The sequence below is a fragment of the Crocodylus porosus genome, unplaced genomic scaffold (assembly GCF_001723895.1).
Source record: "Crocodylus porosus isolate Cpor-Errol unplaced genomic scaffold, CroPor_comp1, whole genome shotgun sequence".
In the NCBI taxonomy this organism is placed as follows: domain Eukaryota; kingdom Metazoa; phylum Chordata; order Crocodylia; family Crocodylidae; genus Crocodylus; species Crocodylus porosus.
Genome location: NW_017728948.1, coordinates 46,699,272 through 46,718,423, shown reverse-complemented (window position 1 = coordinate 46,718,423; position 19,152 = coordinate 46,699,272). Strand labels below are relative to the sequence as shown.

At 38.9% G+C, this 19,152-nt stretch overlaps 1 protein-coding gene across 1 annotated transcript in view; it reads right to left on the bottom strand.

Annotated features, from left to right (window-relative positions):
• Nucleotides 1–19,152, bottom strand: part of LIMCH1 (LIM and calponin homology domains 1) — a 279,812-nt gene that overhangs the window by 39,593 nt on the left and 221,067 nt on the right. The window contains exons 15-19 of the mRNA XM_019552844.1: nucleotides 17,765–17,800; nucleotides 12,550–12,676; nucleotides 8,398–8,552; nucleotides 7,757–8,165; nucleotides 3,303–3,539 (exon numbers count right to left, since the gene is read on the bottom strand). Of these exons, the coding sequence (XP_019408389.1) occupies nucleotides 3,303–3,539; nucleotides 7,757–8,165; nucleotides 8,398–8,552; nucleotides 12,550–12,676; nucleotides 17,765–17,800 (964 nt within the window). The remainder of the gene's footprint in view (nucleotides 1–3,302; nucleotides 3,540–7,756; nucleotides 8,166–8,397; nucleotides 8,553–12,549; nucleotides 12,677–17,764; nucleotides 17,801–19,152) is intronic.

The following is a 19,152-nucleotide window of genomic DNA, read 5'->3' as shown; positions in this document are numbered from 1 at the left end:
TCTGTTGGAAGAAGGATGTCTGGGGCTAAATTGGTACATTTGTGTAAGCTCATGAATGGGATCTCCCGACCCTCACAAAACCCATATCATATCGCTCTATGAAGTGGTATAGCTTGATCCAACATCTGCTACTAGAGTACACCAGAGATCAGCTGAACTGCTTTACTACAACACTACACAAAGGAAAGAAGAATATGTCTAGAAGACGGTGCATAATTTATTTGACAAGTGAACTGAAATATGCCTAGTCTATTTGACGAGTGAACTAAAACAGCAGGAAGCAATCATGAAAAGGAAAGAGGAATGACAGGACAGAAAAACAATAAGGCAAATAGAACAGGAAAGGGGAAGGACCAGAGATAAAATGATATACAGCAGGTAGGTGAATATGCACCATACCTACATGTGCATGTATTCAGGCACACACATACACAGGATGACAACACAAATCAAATTAGGAGAATAACAAGAAACAAAACCCATCCCACTAGAAACAACATAATCGCTGGCAAATAGAAGTTCTGTTTCTAGTGAATTGTATTCGAAACCTGGATATGGAAGAAATGGAAAGAAAGCTCTAAATCATCTGACTGGAAATTAGAAAATTGGGGAAAAATAGGGTAAGCAAGTAAATAAAATAATTTCAGTGCTTAAAAAAATTCTGACTGATATTCTTTATTTTCAACCATCCCAAAGGAAAGTCCAGACAATTCTTTTGCCATTCTATTTTTAGAAAACTTGGCTTTCATATCTTGGTTACTTTTATTTTTCTTGAAATCTGGAATAGGGGATCAGGGCCAAATATCAGATAAGGAGGTTTATTATTAGTTTGCATGATGCAGAAACTAAGCACATTTTATGCTAAATCAGACCTGTAGAAAGAGGAATCCCTTTGTCTTTGGAAAAAATATGCCACATGGCTTATCTTCTAACAAGGAGGAAGATGGGGTGAGCACTGCATTACTAACAATTCAATTAGCTAGAAAAGAATCTTAAAAAACCTTGAATCTATATTCTCTCACAGCTCAATGCATTATTATCAATATTTATCAAAGTAAGCCCAACTGCAATCTTCTTCCATGCCTTCCTGTGCTACAACTGAGCTTTGTAGTTAGATTTAATGCAAAAATACACAACTCTTAAATTTTGATTTCATAGCTGCACGTTTACCTACGTATACAAAGTTGTGCTGTCAATAACAACTCAGAACTCCCTAGGTTAGTGATTCAAGATCACTGCAAGGATCAGCCATTCATTGTCAGAGGCAACCCAGAGCCACAGGAATACCATGGCATGGAGTTCCTTGTGGATCTTCTTAGAGTGTCTTATTCCAGGCTGTCTGAAGACTCAGGCAGACATCGTTATATTGAAAAGGCAGGGCATAATAGCAGCTTACAGACTAATTAATTCAGAGACACATATGATTTTGTAAGCAACAGCTTACCTTGTCGGATGCTATGAATGGACCTGCAGGGAGCAGGGCTTCTAAATAGAAAGCTGAAATTTAAATACATAAGATATAGAAGGAAGGGTGGGGAGGGAAAAGGGGGCACTGCTAAGAAGGAAAACCATAAGGACATAGGGGTTATAAAAGCTAGCACAAGTAACAGGGATCATTACATTGATCGTGCTTGGTTCATGTGTCAAACTTTTCTTCATAACCCAAAAAGCTATACAAAGCCGCTGCTATTTTTTTAATGAAATGAATACAGAACCTGATGCAATCACAGTAAAGACCTAGGCTACCTAGTGGCAATGGAAACAGGGAGAGAGAAAGAAATATCTTGTTGAAAAAAAACCTCCACAGATGAACAAAAGGACCAGAAGTGGACTCAGAAAACAAGGGTCTTAAGCTTAGTGCACTGAGTTCGTCTCCCTGTACAATACTGCCTCTGCATTCTAAAACTAATCTGGTTTCTTTTTCCTGGAAACAAAAATACTCTAGGAATGTTAACATTAGTTTATTAGAAACTGGAAAAACTGCTGATCCCATCATGAAACTGAAGTCACAAAATCCTGAGTCAGAACTCTAGAAACGGTATGATGTGGGTGCCTATTTTATTCTCTCAAAGATTCCATATCATGTTAACTCTGTGGTTATTTTCATTATTTATAATTGCCAGAACTGCAGAATCAAGTGTGTATTCAAAGTCAGCTGCAACCCTATCCTACTTCTGAAGTAAGGTTCATTTCATTACTACTCTCCAACCATCCTCTACACTTCCATCTTCCTACCTTCCTGCTGTCACTTATTCTTGACTTCATACCAGTCCCATGACAGTCACAGAGAAGTAGGGCTTGAAGAGACCTCCACAGGTCATCTAGTCCAACCCTTTGCCTGAGGCAGGACCATCTCTATCCAAACCATTCCATACAACCATAATCTAAACCAGGGGTTGGCAGCCCCCAGCTTGTATGCCAGAAGAAGTAGGTCTGTTACCAAGAATGAGCCTATATTCTATAGGCAACAGCAAAATGTCACACATCCTTAGAAACAGTACTCACACAATTACCTATCTAGCTAATACCCTGTAATTTAAAGGGAATAAACTTCATTATCATTCCTGGCTTTTGTAATTCATTTGGTACTTCTGACATTGTATTTTGTTACATAGTAAGAAAGACCCAAATCCACTTTCCCTTCATGTTTCTTTTTCCTGGAAGAGAGCTTGCTTTGTTTTTTGTTTGGTTTTGGTTCGAGTCCTGCTGTGATGTGCTCCAGTTTTTTCTGCCTCTCTCTAGTGAGAGTGAGAGGGATAAAAAGTTAAATTAATACAAGTCTGTACAGTAAGGTGGCCAGGAAACACAGTGACCCCATGTATTTTGATAACTTGCCTCCTTTTCTAATATTTCCTGATAATGGAATGATGAATATTTGAATGCTAAAACTGCCAGCATATTAACATCTGTTAGTATGAAGGTGGAAAACTGAGACTAATTATAATGGCTCACACACTCCAATTATGTGGTTGATCTAATCGGCTAACATTAGTAGAAGGACTGAATAAAACCTGTACAATAGCTGGGACAGAGTTAATTTCTCACTTGGACCCAGTGAAATGTGCCAGCACAGCTGAAGCATGCATATCAGTTACATGACATCCCAAGCAAGAAGCCAACTGCAAAAAGTTCTTGAATCCTCTACCTTTCCATGGCAGCAATTACTTAAAAAGTATAATTTCTTTGACCTGAGCTGATCCTCTTGTCATAAAACAAAATATAATCACTTGGCTTTCATTAACTTAGTGATGAAATGCATTGAGAAGGAAATCTGGCAGAGAAAGTAAGGATGATGCATTCACTTTTGCTCTTACTGTTGTTTCTTTGTGCGCCCTGTGAGGGCTAGGCCTTTGTAAACTGAGCTCAATGCTAGTGATGTCCTGCTTCAACTCTACAAGGTGCCCGTCCTCTCTGGCCACACCTTCACACTTGAGAGATTTACTTGGCGAAGGGGCAAACATTACTGTCGTATATTCTTTTTCCTTCTCTTCTTCCACTCCATTGTACGTTTCCCCATTCATGCTGACTTTTCCATCTACCTGCAGAACACAGTTAAATAAATACACTGAGGAAATAACAAAAAACATCAAGTTGGCGTGTATTTATTAATAAATAATAATCTGTACAGTACTAATAGTGTATTTAGGATTATTCAGTACACAAAATTAGAGGCAGTTCCTGCCAGAAATAATTTACAATCAAAATACAGACACTTAGAGGACAAGATAAATAAGGAAATCCAGAAAAGGATGATATACTTTTGTTCTCCCATTGAATTATAAGCACACTTTGAGGGTATCACAGCAAGAGCAGGTTTTTAAGAGGATAATAGTTAGAGTAGTAGTTCAGGGTAGAGTTGGGACAGGTAAAACAGACTATACATGGGGAAGCTTGAACAAAAGCACAAAGAACAAGTGTGTAACTCTTAAGAAGGATAATAATTGCGAGTCAATGTTTAAATGCACTAAACCCCCCCCAATCATAGGAACAGTTCTAAACAGATACAGCAGCTTGGCAAGGTGGCTTCATATTACATTTTAAAACTACCAACAGAATTTGAAGCACTACTCTTCAAAGCATTTTGTACTAAACACGTTGGTTTTGTCTTGCATCAAGAGAGGCAAGGATGCTTACCAGTTACTAATTATACTGATGAACTGCTATGTAATCAGACAACTCACCACAATATTAGTGCATTGTGTGCTCTGGAATTTAGTCGGTTTAAGGGAGCCAAACCAGCAGGACTTAGCTTAATGTTTTGTTGTCTTACTGATCACAATATGAAAAGAAGCCAGCAACCTTCCTCCCCTTCCAGAGTCAAATGATGGCACAGGTAACAAGAATTCCTAACAGGCCACACTTTTGTAGAAGGGCAAATGGTCTGATATATAATAGGTATTATATCTCTTAAAAGAAACATTAGAAAAAAGTTGTATATTTATTTTACTATTTATTCGGTTCAAGCCAACATTCCCTTTGCCCAGAGTTTGGAGCTTCTCAATCTGAACCATGAATTTAGGGAAGGAGGATCAAATTAGCACTACCTGCACCCCCAATAGTATCAAAGAGTCCAACCTGGACCAAAGTCCCATCGTGCAAGTCACAATACGTGCAAACAAAAACACTCGCTCAAAAGAGCTTACAATCTAGATACAGTAATACAGAATAGATGGATACAAAAGAAAGACAGGAAAAGCACTGGCTAACAATATCATGATACTGTAATTAAAGAAATCAGTAGCCATCTCAGTGCACACATTTCACAGCTGTAGATGAGATGGTAAAGATATGGCAGCTGAGATTAATTTTAAGGAAAGAGTTTTGAAGGACAGCAACTTAGTTGGGCTTTGCATGTCTTTATAGGGAACTTCCATGGAGAAAGGGATGTCTCCATGGAAAAAAGGTTTTTGAGGGGGAAGTCTGATTTCTGGCAATGGGCTATTAATTATTGGCTTATATGGACTGATGCCCTATACGAGATGTTATATAGGACATATGAAATGTTTTTAAATGGCTAATCAGCAAGAACTGCATAAATAACAATGCATGCAAGAACAAGCTCAGACTTAAGCTATTCCTTGGAACATTAGGTTGCAGATTATAAAGGACATAAGGACATTCAGCAAGGACATAAACAACAGAGAAAAGGACTTTGCAATAAACTGGCACATTCTTTTAAAGTAAATTGCATACAGTTTCCCATCTTCTTCCATGCATTTTTCTCCATTCACCTGGTAATGGACAACTTAATTTCCTATTAATGACAAGTTCAGCTTGCTATACACAACAATTCCTGGTCAAGAGCAAACTGCTCATCCACCTGACTCTTCCTGTTCCTATGACTGGTCAAGGGTCTGCTCTATATATCAAGGTAATTCAGAGAACCACAAACTCTGAAAGACCTGAGGATGACTGACATATTTTAAAAGTCTTAAATAAGGCAAAGCAAGCCTGTGCACAGATAATATGCGCATGCATTTCAAACACTCTTATTATTGCTCAAGATAAAAGCACTCCTGTACTTTCCCTAACCACGTCATCTACCCAACTCATCATTACTCACAAAACTTAATCCTGAATACAAATGTGGGCAAGTCTCAAATCCACAACTCCCTTGGGATTCTCTGTTGTGTTATCTAGTAGACAGGTCATGAAAGTTTAAAAAACAAAAAATCCAGAAAAATACTGCACAGTTAAAACCCATCCATTGTAAATGTCACTATTTAGACTAAGACATTTCTCTATTTATATTACGGAGTGAAAGCAAACGTTTGAATGATCAGAACAGATGCTCTGGCTGCAGAATTAAACAAACATCCTTCTCTCCTCCTGAACTGGAGCAAGTCAACACATTGTCATTAAAGAAAAGTATCATAAATAGATCTGTGTTTTAAACAGGGTAAAAAAAAATGTATGACTTAATTCTTTCTGGCATAATTCTTACTGAGATAGATTTCATGGTCCAACCTAAAGTAAACAACTGAACCCTGAGCTTGCCCAAGTATAACTGTTTTTCCCCTTTTTCATTTTATGGACAAAAACTAAAAGAATGAGAATTAGAAAAACAACCAAAGATAGATCCAGGTCTCACTCAACAGGAACGGTAAAAGTCAGAGGTTAAATCAATTAAAAAAGAAACAGGAATTACTAGTTTCATATTTCAGTAAGTCAGCATGAAGCATCTTGCAGTTAGCACTGGAAATATGTATATGTCCATAACAACTGCCCTTAATTTCAATGGGAGATAGTTCAGAACTGAAGAGGCTGTTGGTACTCAAAAGCATTCATTTTCATATCGACACAAAATGGGATAATATCTCATTTCAACCATCATTTACCCCAGTAACAAAGACTTGCGGATTTTAGGTCACTTTTCACCCAGAAGCTTCATACTGACTAAATGTCTCCCTGCACTAAATATTTAGCCATTTTGGCTGACAGTCTCCTTGTGATATAGACTTTTTCTGGATTTCATGGCAGCGTCGGCCATGAGTGCCCTGAGTACTCACCACCTCCTGCTGCCACTGCCAACAAGGGCTGTGCGCCGTGGGGCGGGCTGTGGGGCGGAAGTGTGTGTGGGAGGTCCCTACAGCCTCCTACTCCCTCACACCCACTCCCTGCCCACCAAGCTCCACTGTCCTGTAGTCCCTCTGGGCAGAGGCACCATGCTGCCCCCAGCCCCATGCTCCCTTTCCCAACCAGCTGCAGCACCCCCTCTGTCTACTCCTGCAACTTCCCTACCTGGTGCCTGGAGCAAATGGGATGCTGGGGAACCTGAGCAGGTCCCTCAGTAGCTGCAGCAGTAGCAGCCACCCCACCCAGAAGCTGCATACTGGATGGGCCAGGCCTCTCCATGCATGAAAGTGGGAGCGAGGCATGCGGGCTGGGTGAGGTACAATTAGTTATAGGTGCCTGCAGGCCAGATGAAATTGCCTGGTGGACAGATCTGGCCTGGAGGCCATATTTGCCCACCCTTGGATTAAAGTAACTTTTATTTCTCATGACCCCATCTGCTGTTTCTGTGACCCCCATTTGGGGTCACGACCCAGAGTTTGGGAACTGCTGTCCTACACTCTAAGAAATCCAATGCTACTTCGAAACCAAATTCTTCCAGTCTGTCTCTCTAATTTCATGAAGAAAATTACAGTAAAATATTAACGTTACATAGTCGAGCACTAAAGCTCAGAAACACCAGAATGAAAATCATCTGTGCAACCTTAATTCAACCCCCTTCCGCATACACATTATGATCCAGTCACACTATATGACCACATAATTCTTGACAACAGGATTTTTGCACACATAATGAGCAGCTATTCAGGGATTTGTTGGTTGTTCATTCAGAGGTTTCATGCCTCATTTACTACACACCATTCAAATTCCGCTCTGAAGACAAAACTATTAACTTTTTCATGGTCTTTTCTATGGTGTTCCACATCATAGTCTTGAAATGTTTTATAAACATTAATTAATTTTAATACACCTCCTCCCTGTGAATTGAAGGGTTAGTATATTACCCCATCTTACAAATAGGGACCTGTGGCACAGAAAGATTCATGTCAAAAATATCTATTAGTTATTAAGTGACTAACCTGAGTTTGCTAGGAACTCATTTTTCTGAGAATTTAGGACTGACAATTCCAGGTTGTTCCCCAATTCCTTAACTCTAAATTGTGCTTCTATGCATAAATTCACATGATTTATGTTAGGATTCTTTTCCCTTTACATTGCTTTTGGATAATACAGCATGTCCTACCTTAAAGTTTTTTAAAACCTGCTGTGTGTTTTTGGGTTGTGAATAAGGCTTGGGTGTCAGCATAGGCACAGGCTTGGAAACAACAGTTTTGCTGGGAGACATGTGGCCTGTTGAAATGCTGGCTTCCATTTCACCGGTGGGAACAATGGTTGCTTCAATGGTGGCAGTGTATTTTGGAGCAGGCAGCGATTGTTGTCGTAAGTATCTCAGAGGATTTGGGTCTTTAGGTGGGGATGATGAATTTGGCTCCACTGAATGGCTTCTTTCTAGAATTTTTGGCATCTGCAAATGCTCAAGGACAGCTTCGCTAATGGTGAATCTCTCAATGTACTGCTGTAGGATATTTTCAGCCTCCTCATGTGACCTTGCATTCTTGTATGCTTCATGTAGCTCTTTTTCTCTTCTCTCCCTGTGTGGGATGAACATGAGAAATTATAATTCCATACACAGTTACCTAGAGTTACAAATGTGGGCTGAGCCTGATCTGGAATAATTTGGACAAATTATTCACAATGCATTATAAAATTGGTTCATTTTTTTCCCTCGTGTCCCATATCAGAAACATGGCAGTAGCTACACACCATACCTGAAACATACAGTATTTTTAAGACACTAAATTGCATTCCAGTAGAACAACCTACTTCTCCTCCACAATTTCTCTGTAGGTCTTGATGCTTTTCCTTCGTTCACCTGCTCCATCACCACTCAATAATTTCTCCATCTTTTTCCTCTCTGCTTCTTTTTTTATTAGGTCCTGTGAAGCACTTCTTCTGCGACTTTTCCACCGTGCCAGATCCTAAATAAGACACAGTACATGTTCAGTGTTAACAATAGTAACAGGGCAAGTCCACACATTCATTAATGCGCTGTGGTTACAACTCATTTAGGTTAGTACTTCTAATAACAGGTACTAACTGAATAAGCAGCAACCAGAGCTACTGTGCAGTAGTGCAGGTGCACATTTTTTTTGTGACACTAATGCACAGTAGATTATAGTTTCACAGTTGGTAGGATCAGAAGGGACCTGAGCAGATCATCAAGTCCAATCCCCTGCTATGGGCAGGAAAGAATGTTGGGGTGAAATGACCCTGGCTAGGTGTCTATCTAGCTTCCTTTTGAAGACCCCCCAAGGTAGGAGCAAGCACCACTTCCCTTGGAAGTTGGTTCCAGATCCTAGCCGCCCTGACCGTGAAGTAGTGCCTCCTGATATCTAGCCTGAACCTACTCTCTGTCAACTTATGGCCGTTATTCCTCATTACTCCCAGTAGTGTTCGGGGGAACAGGAACTCTCCCGTTGCCTGCTAGTCTCCTTTGGCCAGTTTATAGACGGCCACCAGATCCCCTCTCAACCTTCTCTTGTGGAGGCTGAACAGGTTCAGGTTTCATAGCCTCTCCTCGTAGGGCCTATCCTGCTGCCCCCTGACCATGCAAGTGGCTCTCCTCTGGACCCTCTCCATGTTGTCCACATCCCTCCTGAAGTGCAGCACCCAGAACTGGATGCAGTACTCCAATTGTGGCCTGACCAGCGTTGCATAGAGGGGGAGGACCGCCTCTTTGAACCTGCTCGTGATGCATCTGTGGATGCATGACAAGGTGCAGTTAGCCTTCCCGACTGCGTCCCGACATTGGCGACCCATGTTCATTTTGGAGTCTATGATGACTCCAAGATCCTTTTCTGCCTCTGTGCTGATGAGAAGGGAGTTTCCCAGCCTGTAGCTATGCTGCTGGTTCTTTCTCCCTAGGTGCAGTACCCTGCACTTGTTAGAATTGAATCCCATCTTATTCTCATCTGCCCACCCCTGTAACCTGTCCAGATCCAATTGCAGCCTGTCCCTCCCTTCTAGCGTGCCCACTTCTCCCCACATCTTAGTGTCATCTGCGATTAATTCTACTGCACATTAGTGTCTCATGTAGATGTGCCCAGTGCTGTCAAATAGGTGATGACCCCAAAAGCCTGCTTAAACTGTGTTAGAATGCCTGAAGAATGTTTGCTGCAAAGGCTTGTCTAACTCTATCCCACCTATTTAGTTGATCCTAAGAAATCCTTGCCTCTCTAATTATAGGCTGATTTCATGTACCGGGAGGGTCACCAATGAATCAGTCCTAAATTTTAAAAAGCAAAGCAGAATATTTTAATTTTAAAAAGTTGCTCGACTTTTTTGTTACTGAATTTCAGTGCAGTTTTCATATCCTTGCTAATTAGGTTTTGGACTTTTTGGGCTCATCCTAACTAGCACAGCCGTGCAGCACGTAGCACCGCAAACACGTCTGCAGCGTCATGTACCGCACAGTCAGGTGTTCTCCATGCTGCAAGGGCATGCGCTGTTCTGGGGGTTTTTTCTGGAGTTTTTTTGGCCCCTGGATATCCAGGGGAGAAAAAACAAAAACAACAACAAAACATGGGAAAAAAAAAACCATAGCAGTGCACACACAGGCAGAACACACTGCTGAAGTGTGGAGCCAAGTTCCCAGAGCTGCACTGTGACTTCCAGCCAGGTTCTACCCGGCAGGATCGGCACTGCTGCAGCCCCAGGAGACCTACCGAACCCCAGCCAAGGCTGCTGGGGCCAGCAGTGTTGCTCCCAGCCTCCCTTACTGCTTCTGAAGTAACTTGCCGCAGCCAAAGCACATGTGGTACAGGTGTTCCCTGGGGACACCTTGCTGTGGTGCAAGGTGCACTGCTGCTATTTGTCCCTGGGGATCCAAACATCTGTGCTTATCTCGACACGGCCTTTGACGCTGCAGTGCTGTGTCAGCTGAAAGCAATAGGAACTCCAGGCAACAAAAGGACCTGGTCAGTGCACTCACTTTTAGCCCTAATGAATGTGTGGTAAATTCTAGTCCCTATAGCAAGATTAAGTAAGCAGGTATTATATAAAGCGCAGACTGTCAGACAGAAAACATGGCAGATCCAGGGGATGAAATCCTCCTTGGCAAATTGTTAGCTCTTCCCTGCCCCATACCAGAACACTAGGCTCCACTGTTTGGGAAATTCTTTATCCACAGACTGGCTGGTGGATCCATATCTGTGAAGACCCAGTGACCTGTCTGATCACTTTCTTTCCCCAGTCCTGCCCCCTCCAATAGACTTCTGCTGGAGTGAAAAGCAGCACCAAACAATATATGGTATATATTCCTTGCATCCTGTCTAGCTCACAAACTCAGGCCATAGGGGACCGGATTTGTACTTAGTCTGGATTTAACAGTAAGGAAGAAATATTTCAAAACTGTAAAACCAAACAATACAGGGCTAAAATCTGAACTTTAGAAAAATAAAACTAATACTCATAGCATGAATATGAAAGTGTTTTTATGCAGAAAAATAAGACTAAAACAACAGGAAGTATGAGGTGCCATATTTATCACTTCAACTAGCTTAACAATGTTACAAAATTAGTATGCAGAATGTATTCCGAGTACTTTAGCAAATTCTTGTTTTAAAGAAAAACAGCATTACTTGATTTAAACTATTTCATTTACTGCAGTTTTCTAAATGGTTCCACTAAGTTTTCATCAGTAACTGGTAGATGATAGTGTCCATGTAATTTACAGTATTAAAACAACTTAACTAAAAATAGGAAGAAATACTGTCACTTTCATTTGGCTTAGATGCACATTACTAATGTTACACTCAAGGGAATGAGTCTATAAAACCCCCTACTTCAGTTTCCCTCAATTACTAATTATACTTGATGAGGAAAGGAAACATTTACCTATTCAAATAGTCCTACTACTGCCTATTGTTTAGAAATTAGGTTTTTCCATCAGCAGATTGCACATCATAAACTCCCTCCCATTTTTGCAATTAAAGAAGGATGCACTTTTTTCCTTTCCATTTTTTTTAAAGAAGCAAAGGTAAAAAAAAAAAAAAAAAAAGTAGCACAAGATATGAAACTGCTAATTGTCAGCAAACTTACTGCTTGGACATATGCTAGTAAGTGAAATCATGAAGAACCACATACCATGAATACAAACAATGTCCCCTCCATAAAGCTGTTCTTAGGGTGCCAAGGACATTTGCATAAGGGAATTTAGAATAGCTCTTAAGAGATTTTAGAGCCAGAGTATAAAGTATCAAGAGGCATTTCTGGAAATGCATATACAGTGGGTTAGGACACTTTTCATTTCAATAGTAAGAGTCCCAAAAACTTTCAAATAAAATAAAAAATATGTCCAATGACCCCAAACATATATAAACTTTTACAACACATAGATCTCACACTAACCATACTATCACTCTGTTGGTTATAAATCTAATTGTAATTTTATCATTTAATTTTGACTTTTTCATTAAGTATTTCTGAACTTCTGTTTAAAGAAAACTTTAGAATTGTTAAAAATAGCTTTTTATACTGGGACAGTACTGTACCAATTACTGTACTTAAGTTCAATGGAGAAAAAAAATCAAAAGGCTATTCAATCATTCATTATTCTACAGTCATTATTTCTAAAATGAGTACTACTCACATGTAGCTGGGTCCTGGTCACTTAGGTTGGGGAACTCAGCACAGCCGGAGGTGTTGCTAGTCTTTGTATGCGGCTGGCTACAGATGCTGGCACGCCTGAACTATTTTAGCCCAATCCTCTACTAAGCTGGTACACTTACAAACTCTTTCCAAAGCTTCTGGCCTGAAAGGGCCTGAAGCATTGGGGCTTCAGGGACTGGATATGCTGAAATCAGCATAATTACTCAAAGTAGTACTCACATCAGCCAACTCCAGCTGAATTGCAGGTTCTTCAGCTGATTTAGCAGTGACTACTTAAAGACCAGGACAATCTTACTTTGTACTCACATCTTGCCATCTGGTCTCATCCTCTTTCAGTTGGTTGTGGACATTCTGCAGTTTCTCATGGCGAGCCTTGCTGTGAGGCTGCATGACTGCTTCATCTTCACATCTCATGTCAAACATACTCATACTCCTAAACAAAGCAGGAAAAATGAGTACAGCATTATTTTCTAGCTGTCATTTTTCAAATTTTAGAGGTAGGCCACATAAGGGTGCTAGAACAAAAATCAAAATACATCTTTTTTGCAGGTTTCCAAAAGCAACGAACTGATATCTGCATGAGTTCCATGTATCACTGCAGGCACATGAGCACCACATCTCTCAACTGTCCCTTGTTTTTAACATTAGACAGCAACTCTGCCTTTCTATAAATTAATTGAGCAGAATCATTAGGATAAAAAGTCCAAGAATAAAATGTCTTAAAATACTTTATTGACAGTCATTTCAAAAGGTAGAAATTTGGGAAGCTATATTCCCCAACCAATTTTGACAGGATACTTCCAATTCCTTGCACTACTGCAGAGAGCCAGATTTCAATTTATTTTAAAACAAGAGAAGTTTGAGAGGCACAGCATGGGCAGCATTGTGGGTCAGATGCTATTGTTAAGTAAGCTGTGACAGTGTGCTCTGGGAAATGCATGCAGTGAAAAGGTCATGTTACTTTGGTTTTTAATGAAGAACCTTAATGCTGTCAACACCAAGCTATTATTATACATATTCTAACCAAGAAAAAACACACTGCACAATATTCATGTTCTGGTCTGTGACAGTTCCTTTAGGCAAATTCTAATTCTGTTCTTGATCTTTCAAGAGTTAAAAGGAGAAAGGTCATAGATATAGAGCATATTACGTTTGTTTAAAAGACAGTTGCATAAAGAAAGTAATGAAGTACATTATTTCTGTAGTACCTATTATCAGCAAAACATGGCCTCAGTTACGCTATTAAAAAAAAGCCAGCCATGCAGTTTTACATGAGCTAACTCCATGGCAGTATTCAAACAGCACAGCTTGGATGAGCCAATCAGCAGCAGTAGCACAAGATGAAAGTATAAAAGTTAGGAAGGCAGGTAACAATGTAAACAGTAGTCACATTCAATAAATGTGGTATGTTGTATGCATATGTGGGCTTAGCTCATTCAGGAGAGCAAGGGTGCAAATTAAACACTCTCCCACAGAAAACTTGTAAGGTTTAATTCCATTTAAAACAGAATGGATATGCACCTGATTGCCAGCCACACTAGCAGAAGTTTTTCATAAATACATGATAATACCTAACCTGTAATCTTTAAATAGGTACAGAAAGCCTAAGTTATTACTATGCGTAACACAGGTTAACTTTAAAAATGCATACCAGACTGCTGAGTCAAGACATTAGTTTGCAGTTCTTTCATCCTTGCAACTTAAATGGTTTTGTTACTTTGGAATGGAGGACTATTAAAATGATGAGGTCTTAAAGGAGCTATAAGTTTTTGTTCTTTACTAAAAAAGATGGCATACAATAGGGGGAATTACAAATTAGAGTATTTTGAGGGTTTTGTTTTGTTTTGTTTTTTTAAATGGGAAAAAATGTCACTTCCAATGATTGACCTTAATATCAGGTATTCCTCAACTCTTACAAACAAAGTCCTTATATAATATAAATTTGTAATCTGTGGCTAACAGCTCAAACAGATTTCATAGGCTCCTCAAGCCAAGCAGACACAAAAAAGAATTCTCATTCAGAAGGTATAAAAAGCATCTCGTGGTTAGCCATTTCAGTCAGTCATCCTCTTGGGTGGCAAGCATATCCTGCAATGCAAATATATTTTTGGAGGGAGAAGTCTGAAGGAGCCTTATCCCAAAGTACTCTGCTCTGCTCTGGCTGACAGCTTCACACTTCCAACCAGGTATAAGGGGAACCATTTATTTCCCTCTCTGCTCTGGAACAGGGCAACAACTACTCTAAATTCTTGGCCTGACAAAAATGCAGAACACAGGAACTGGGACAAAGGACTATTGTCCAAAGACATTTTTTCCACAACATTTATAAATGCTCATTAGCAGGTTTCCTCATAACAGTTCAAGTTTAAAAACATATCAATCTCTCAAGCAAAAGATGGCTCAAGTCTTCCATTTGTTAAATAAAGCTATATTAAGCCCTGTTTGCTAGACATGTGTGTGCTGGAGAGAAAATAGCAGGGTAGAGAAAGACAAATACAAAGAAATGGAACACTGCACCATGAAAATGAAGTACATGGTGGTGGTATTTTTTTAAATAAATTTTCCATCTCTAAAGCAATTCTGTAGGTTGAGGCCCAAACTCCTTCTGAAGTGAGGAATTCATGGATAGACAGACCAGCCCTTTTGGCATATCTGTTATACTTCCTGAGTTTGCCCCAGACACCAGACATTTTTTACTGGTTTGGGAAAATGACTGACATCATTTTCAAGTAATGGTATTTTCTTGAGAGTTGTTTTAATGAATTTTATCACAAAGTGGAGGACTTTTTATTTTTAATTCAAGGAAGCCTGAACACATACCATAAATATAATAAATAACTGAAATATGTACCTCAGGTTACATCTGATTAGTAAAACAGGCTCTAAGAACTTGTGCGTTCATTTAAATGAGAATCTGGTGAATAGCTACTTTTAGAGAGAGAAAAAAAAGTATCTGTTATAAAACTGGTATGCAAAATACTCATTTTGTGGCCACATTATAGTTTTATAGACACACTAAGACTTTAAAAAAAAAAAAAAGAAACAAAAAACAAAACAAACATTCAAGGAGGTAACGGGCTAAGAGTCAAACTCAAGTAAACAAGTACAGCCCGGCTCACTGTAATTTGTCCATCAAGCTCAAGGTAAAACTAAATTCAAGATTAACATTAGGCTGTCGTGCAACAGCCTGTTTTTACAGGGCAGAGAGGGCGAAACTGGGGCTGGATATAGCCAGCAGCATTGATGTAAATACTATAATGAGATAGAGAGGTATCCCACTAGCTTTCAAGGTGCTTCATAAATCTGATTGCTTTATGCCTAGACAGTTAAAATAAAAAGGCTTTCACCTCTGCTTTGAAAATATGCTATCCTACTCTTTACAGTTTAAGAGTTTGCAAGATCAAACTGTTCTCTGTCCCCTTTCCTCTCTCTCATCAATGCAGGCAATTCCAGGATTACTACAAGCCATCAGAAACCAAGAGAGGAACAAAGAAGCACATCTTCCCTAATCCCACCCCACAACAGGGCCCACATTTCCCTGGTGGAGGTGGGCGAAATTATACATACAGAAGAAACCTGGTGAGGAAGAAAGGTTCCAGGAAGAACCTGGAGTAGGACAATGTATGGTGGGATTGATGCATATTGTGTAGCTCCTTCTAAAGTAGAGCAGGATTCCATTAATATTGCCACGTTATAGTCACACCAAAATCATGAGAATGATGCTGGCACTTAGCTCAAAGAATGAGATGAAGAACTGACACAGAGTCCAGAAAATTCACAATAGGCTGAGACACTAGCCCTGGCCATGGCCCCCTGCAAAAGCTCTACAAACCTTGCCAGTCTCTCTCAAGGAGGTACGCAGACATGGCCCCCATCAGCAGGAACTGATTTTCTGCCATGCAAAGGAGGTCTCCACAGAGAAGGTAAGAACAAGTTGCAAGCAGTGACCTTTATAGATTTACTGGTTGTTTTCTGTACAGGGCTTCTAGAAAACAAAATACTAGAGGAGGATATAAGGATCTCCCCTTTTCACCAAGATAAAGATCCTGCAGATCCTGAGGTCCAGGACAGAAAATATGCCATCTGGGGTCAATGGCAAGGAAAACTTCTGACATTCAGTGACTACTGTAAGTGGTACAGGTGATTTTCTGCCATTGGAAGCTGGAATTCTAATTTACCCCTGGGAAAGAGAAAAAAGGTCCCAAGACAGAGAAATTTAAAGGCTGCATTTTTATGTATACAAAAGTGCTTTTAGGCTGTTTTTGGATGCATAGGATTTTATTTCTTTTCCGTCTGAGACCTATCTTGTACTTGTTTTAAAAGACCTGTAGCTTTCAGTTGGAAGGGACATAATTAAATTTATAAGAATTCTTAAAAATAAAATTGGCAAAAACCTGTTTCTATAAAATATGGCATTCCCTGAATGGATGCTGCTGCCATATAAAGTTTTTATCAGCATATATCTGAAATAGATAACATAGTTCATTCATTTCATTGCTATTCCTAAGTAACATGATCATATTAAACCTATGTTAAATAAAGCTTTTTAGGACACCTGCATTTTCACCCTTCCTCCTGCACAGAGTAGAAATTTGCTGTGGCTTCAAAATTGTCCCATTTATGGAGGTCAAAAAGGAGACTTTTTTTTTCCTACAAAGTTTAAAGGGAAAAAAAAAAAAATCACACAATTTTTCAAGTCACAGATTATTCAGAGACTATTCAGTTTATAAATCTGCCATTCCTTTAATGCCTTCAAAGCATAAATACATGACAGTACTACATATTTGTTTTTAAAGTTAGGTGGTGTTTAGATCTTGATGTTACAGACAGAAGAACAGTATTTAATTTGGGTAAATGTCATGTTAATTTCTGTATACGTAAAAATGTGTGTGTGGGGGGGTTGTTTTTATTAAAAGATGGGATACTGTTTTCACTTAAACCTTGAAAATGAAGGATTTTTCTTTTGTTGCATAACTATCCAAGTTACATAAATTCCAACACTTCAATTATATACCTTATTAAAATAGGTCCACTTGAAAGAGATTTTTTTAAAAATGGTTTAAGATACGACTAATAAGTAGTTTAGGGCTTAATTTTTCAATTAATATTTGAGGGTAATAAATGAATTTATTTAACACTACTTTGGAATTAATTTTTTTTTACCACTCAAACTACACAGCTCACTCCTCAATTTCTACCCCTTCCCAACATCTAGCCTAAACCTAATTCCTTCAGTAGTGACTTATTAGAAATTGTGCAAACTCATGTGTAAAAGAAGAAAAGAGCATACCAACTTTCTAAAGCAGCAGCTGTATATAGTGTCATGCATTTTTACAAAACATTTATTTGCCGAAATAGAAATGCATATTGCATTCCATCTTTAACTGTTTTATCTGAAATATTTATCAGAAGACTGCAAAATAATAATGATGCATAAATGGCATATTATATTAGTAGAGAATATGGAAAGCATGCAGTGTAAGTCGTTTAAAAGCAACCCTGTGAGCACAAGACAACTTACTCTGCGTCATCAGACACAGCAGTTCTGGGGCCGAATCTACAAGACCAAATATAAAATTAGATGGTTGGTAAAAACATGATATATCAATTGTAATTAGAACCAAAGCAATTTCCTTTGGTCCTCAACCTTTCTATTAGTAAAGTAGGCTGAAAAAAACCCATGTTTTTCAGGTTATATATCACATTTAATGATACTATGGAGAACAGTAAAAAAAACCAAACAAAACTTTAACCACATATAATTTATAATTTAAACTATGGAGAAGAGTAAAAATGTTTTCTCTCCCCAACACAAAACTTAACCTGAAATTGTGCATAGGAAGTAATTGTCAATAGAAAATAGGCAAATGAGATTTATATTAATTAGATTCACCATGATATTAGGTGGCCAAGTATATGATTCATCTTGACAAATGCGACCCAAACAAACCCAAGAGTAACATTCCATAATACAGTGTTCAGGATCACCAATACTGACAGCAGGTAACAAGTATTCAAGTGAACAGACCATAAGACTTCCACTCTTTTATAACAAAATAGGTCATCCTAGTGTATGAGAGAGCACTTTTCACAAAAATGAATACTTCTGCAACTGATACATTTGGATTGTGGGATTTATCATAAAAGAACATTCAAAACAGTTCAGAATCCTTAGCAGTTTCAGCTTCTATTCATGAAAAAGCAAGAGCTACATCTCTAAAGATGTCAGACATTCCAGTACCTTCCTTTTTTTTTTTAGAACTCAAGAGAAGCTCAGCCACTGTTTTCTTAATTCAATTTCACATTTTATATTTTCTGTGGTTAAACATTTTCTTCCTTTAGCACTAGAAAAGAAATCGGTGCATCACTTGTAACTATTTTATTTGTTTCCAAAGTATACATATTGACATACAGTGTTTGCAATCCACACTAAAAGAAGCCACGTAATTTCAAAACCTAAACTACAAAACCAAAACATTAAATTGGAGATAGCGGCACTGAATAAGCTGCAATTCACATGGTAAGGAGCTCACATTTGTAGATGTTCCTCTTTGAATGAGAATGCTTCTTGGTTGTTTTTTCTTGGGACCCTCCTAAAATTGTGAGGTTTGACTTGGATATACCCGAGTAAGAATACAGTCTGTCGTAGTCGTATCACCTTGTCCTGTATTAGGAAGGTTGTGTTTTTCTCGTTCTTCTATTAGTTGACATTGGATTGAAGATCTTTGAGGGTTGTTAGCACAGACTTGTGGACATTTTTCAGGTTTGAATGAGCCAGCAGTGGTGCTAAGTAATTTAAATTTTAGTTTATAATTACAAAACATTGTACATACCTACAGTTATATGCACCAGTAAACTTGGTAATGGACTAGAACAGGAGTGGGCAATTATTTCAGTGGGAGAGTCGCT